The 4444-nt window shown below is 28.4% G+C and overlaps 1 protein-coding gene across 1 annotated transcript; it reads right to left on the bottom strand.

Annotated features, from left to right (window-relative positions):
• Positions 1-2694: 2694 nt before the first annotated feature.
• Positions 2695-4444, bottom strand: LOC105434494 (two-component response regulator ARR10). Its single transcript, XM_011650194.1, has 6 exons — positions 4303-4444; positions 4055-4207; positions 3553-3948; positions 3380-3456; positions 2867-3293; positions 2695-2780 (listed from the first exon to the last, which is right to left on the bottom strand). Exons 1-6 carry the CDS (start codon positions 4442-4444, stop codon positions 2695-2697), a joined length of 1281 nt encoding a protein of 426 aa, XP_011648496.1.

The following is a 4444-nucleotide window of genomic DNA, read 5'->3' as shown; positions in this document are numbered from 1 at the left end:
ACTTTTTAGTTATTTTTTAAACTAAACATTATATTATTTTTATTGTTTGAGATTATAATTGAGTGGAGTTTCATAACACCTTCCTAATGTGTGAGATTTAATTATTGTTTAAGCAAGAAGATGATTTTTTTCTTTTTTGTAATATTATTTTATGTTCATTGAATCGGGTTGTGTTAATAAGTAAGGTGAATTTCACAAGAAAAAGAAAACTCAATTTTGATTATCCATTCATTGTTTTTATTAGGATTAAGAATCATGTAATAATATTACTTAATATTATATTTGTTTGTTATGTGTATTCATTGCTTTTATTATACGGATTTCTCGATTTTTGATAGTATTAGAGCTTTTTATTGTTTCAACAGTGTGTATTAAGTGATCACTGACAATTAAAGATGTTAAATATATGTAAATCAAGTTTGCATGGTTAACTTGTAGAGTACTGAGGGTGAAAACAAATTTATTACAAAACCCTTCACATTTCAAATTTACTTTACATGATCAAACACTTAATTAATTAACTAAATTTGCAGACGGGAATTTGATAAGAGAAATAAAAATGGATTTTGTGCACTTTAATTTGTTTATACTGCACCTTTTTAATTAATTGTAAAGAAATAATTTATAAGCAGAGTTTCTTATAGAAATGTATGATCGATCATCTGAATTATATATTATGGTATTTAGTGAAACTGAGGTGGAACCTACCAAATTATAGAGTTTATGAAGACGACAAATTGGTAGGTTTTATTGCAATCTATGCTTAATTATTAGATATCTGCCACCTTTCCTTTCTCTGATCCAATGCTCTATTTATTTGTTTTTTTTACTCCAAAGGGGATTATACAACAGATTTTGTAAGTTGTTATTATTATTATTAAGGCTATATTAAGTTGTATTTGAGTTTAATACGCCACAAATTTAAATAAATATGCAATGCGTATCTAATTATGTCATCAAGTTTTTTTCTTCTCTAATTGGTTAATTAATTTCATATTGAAAAATCAATTGAACAATAATAATTTTGAAATTCATAAAACTATATTAACGTCATGAGAATTATGGAAAATTTTTAAAATTTTTAAGAAAGCTATACTCGATCAATGATGGACAGTTGATAATTAACGCTACTTTACTGATAAGTCAACTATAGAGATGTGATCGAAGTTATGGATTGAGTACGCGACTTCAACGTCAACTTATGTACCTATATATATAAATTTAAAATATATTTATAATTATTTTTAAATAACTGTACATGTAATTCAAATTATTGTTAATTATTAAATAATTTGTATTTAAAATATAGTTATTCTAATTTAATAAAACTCATGCAAAATAATTCCAACAAGTTTTATCCAACAACAAAAACTATTTACAAAATTTTATTAAATGAAAACGAACTAAATTCTAAATCTTTTAAATTATATATATAAGCTAAATTTTAACTTTTTCTAAACTCTAAACCTTAATTTATAATTTAACCTTATTATATGGGCAGGAGCATGTAATTAAATTGACAATATTTTAAGTATTTAAAAAACTATGTGAAATTAAACAACAGCCAAATAATCCTGAAGCAGAAAAGTAAAGAGTGTAAAATAAATTGTTAAAATATTGTAAAAGTATTCTACCTTTAAAAACATCATTTAAAAGAAAAATAGGAATAATCTAAAAAAACAACATTAAAAATTAAAATATGGGAATATTGTATTTGTAAAGGAAAAAGGCAAACCATTTTTTTACCTAACAATGACAAAAGGAAGCGTCGTCTTTTCGGTTAAAGGACAAGGTGACAGTTGTCTTTTATATTATTCTTAGAAAAATACATTATATTTTATTCTAAAATATTAATTAATTAGAGTTGTGAATTATTTTTTTTAAGAAAACGAGGCCAAGTCAATAGGCCGCCGTGATGTGAGTGCAAATATGCGACTGAGCCCATCGTGGATAAAGTCTTACTTTTATTAGAATCCAAACACAGAACAAATGAGGCATCGTCATCACTTGACATCACAAATTAAGCTATAATAATTAAGTTTTGCAATCAATGTGTGCAGTGCATGTTAGCCCCTTGTTTTCACATAAAATAATTCTGCACTCACCAACAGTCTACACCCAACTTTCACGAGAGCTCATCATATCCAGCAAATTCCTTTCCATTGCTTGTACAAAGATACAAGACAGTCATCGCAACCGTAACGCAAAGTTGCTGTGTGTTCATCATCCATGCAATTATTTATATTTGATCAAAACTGTTTGTTCAGTTGCTTTTTTTGGATTCGAAATATTTTTAAATATAGTAAAATATCATAATAACTATTTGTTAGAATAGACCTAAATAGGTTTCATTTTATAACAAACTAATTTAAAATTTCATTTTGAAAAATGAATAAGAATTAACGGAAAATAAAATAATAAAATTACATGTAACCTGTGTAAACAAAAATACTTTTATACAATTAGCATAATTTATATATATATATATATATCACATTGAACTCTATTTTGTTTGGTCTTCAAAAATCAAATTCTTCAAAGTGGAAGCAAATTTCTGTAACATCAAGCTAAAATGCCTCCTCCAGTTTGAAACTTCCACATTGCATATATCATATATCAATAAAATGTCTATCAAACTTTTTTTTTTCCAATAGATAATTAATATTCCTAAAGATAACAAATTTGTTAGTTACCTTATTTGAAAATGTCACTGAGCTCGTCATCCATTAATGAACTCTCCAAGGAATTTGCAGCAGTAAATTGCATTTGATAACATTGTCCTGAAAAACGTTATTTACACATTTAATTAGATTTAAAATATCATATAAAATACTAGAATTAAGAACACACATATATATGTATGTACCTGAACCATCATAATTATGATCTTCAATTGCATAATATCCAACAAAATTTTGAGAGGTTGAATTGAAATTGCAATTAGTTTGCAAGGGAGGATAATAAGCATGATTAAATTCTTCTCCCAAGTATTGATGATTATCATCATCACATGGTTTTGAAATCCAATTATTGGATGGAAAATTAAACCCTTTGGATTCTGGCAACGGAAAGCAACTTCCGGCCGCCGTCCACGTCGCTTTATCGTTTTGATTTCCTTGCCCATTACTTATTATTCGAAATTGAGGCCCCAAATTTGGAACTTTGTTAATTTGATTCATCGAGTTGTAAAGTGTGGATCCTTTTGTTGGATTTGTTCTATCGTATAAATTTCCGTGGCTTCCTAATTTTCCAACTCCACTTGCTTTCTTCTTCTTCAATGTATCTCTGTGTTTCTGAAATTTAATTACATAACCATTAGTTTTGCAATTCGAAATTGAATAACAATGGTTGGTCAAAAAAGTAGGAAATTAGGGCAAACCTGAAGATGACTTGCCACGTTCTCTCGTGTCAACCTAGAATCGTTCATGAGCTTCAATATGTTATTTGGCACTCTCTCTAGAAAGAGAAAACACAAATCAATCAAAAAAAGGAAGAGAAAAACTTAACATATATTTACAAACTTTTAAGGCAAAAAAAAAAAAAAATGATAACCTTTTTCTCCCAACTGTTCATAAGCTTCAATAAATTTTTCATCCAACTCCTTTGTCCAACTTACTCGTTTCTTCTTCTTAGAAGAAGAATCATCAGCGACATTATTACCATCATTTAATTTAACAATCTCTTTACTTTGTTCATAATCTTGTTGATAATTAATTGCAACCCTTTTAGCAGTACTGATGTTATGATTTTCTTCTTCTTCTAACACAAGTTGTTCTTCCAATAGAAGAAGATTAGGCCGGTTTGGGCTTTTACGAGCTAATCTTTTGCGCAAGACGTGTTGCCAAATATTTCTCAATTCTTGTAGCCTGACAGGCTTTATTAAGTAATCCTTAGCTCCCTCTACAACTCCCCTCATCATCGTGTCCAATTCTTCATTAGCGGATACCACTGAAATAATTCAATGTTATGAGAATCAACAGTTAAATATACACAGAGATAGAGATGATCGAGAGCAACAATGTAAGGAGTTAAATTAATTTTGAGAAATACTCACTAACAACCGGAATATCCATCTCGACACCAATAATTTGAAGTATCTTGAAGCCATCCATGTATTGTCTGACAACATTGGTAATAACAATATCAAATGTTCGTTTTCCATCCTTTAGTAGTCTTATTGCTTCCGCTGCTTCCGTTGATGCAGTTACTATATATATATAGTGAAAATTAGAAAAGGTGATTAGGGTTCTTCAAATTGTATGGAAAATTCAAAGATAATAGGGAAATTAAAGCTGGAGGTACCTTTATATTGACATTTTTTAAGGAGTTGAGCAAGATAACGAAGGCACACAATGTTGTTATCAATTGCAAGCACTTTTAAACCAATAGGAAATTGGTCATCTTCTTCGGCCTTTAATGGAATGTGATTATCAAAATCTTCCAT

The sequence above is a fragment of the Cucumis sativus genome, chromosome 1, assembly GCF_000004075.3.
Source record: "Cucumis sativus cultivar 9930 chromosome 1, Cucumber_9930_V3, whole genome shotgun sequence".
In the NCBI taxonomy this organism is placed as follows: domain Eukaryota; kingdom Viridiplantae; phylum Streptophyta; class Magnoliopsida; order Cucurbitales; family Cucurbitaceae; genus Cucumis; species Cucumis sativus.
This window is presented reverse-complemented; position numbering and strand designations above follow the sequence as displayed.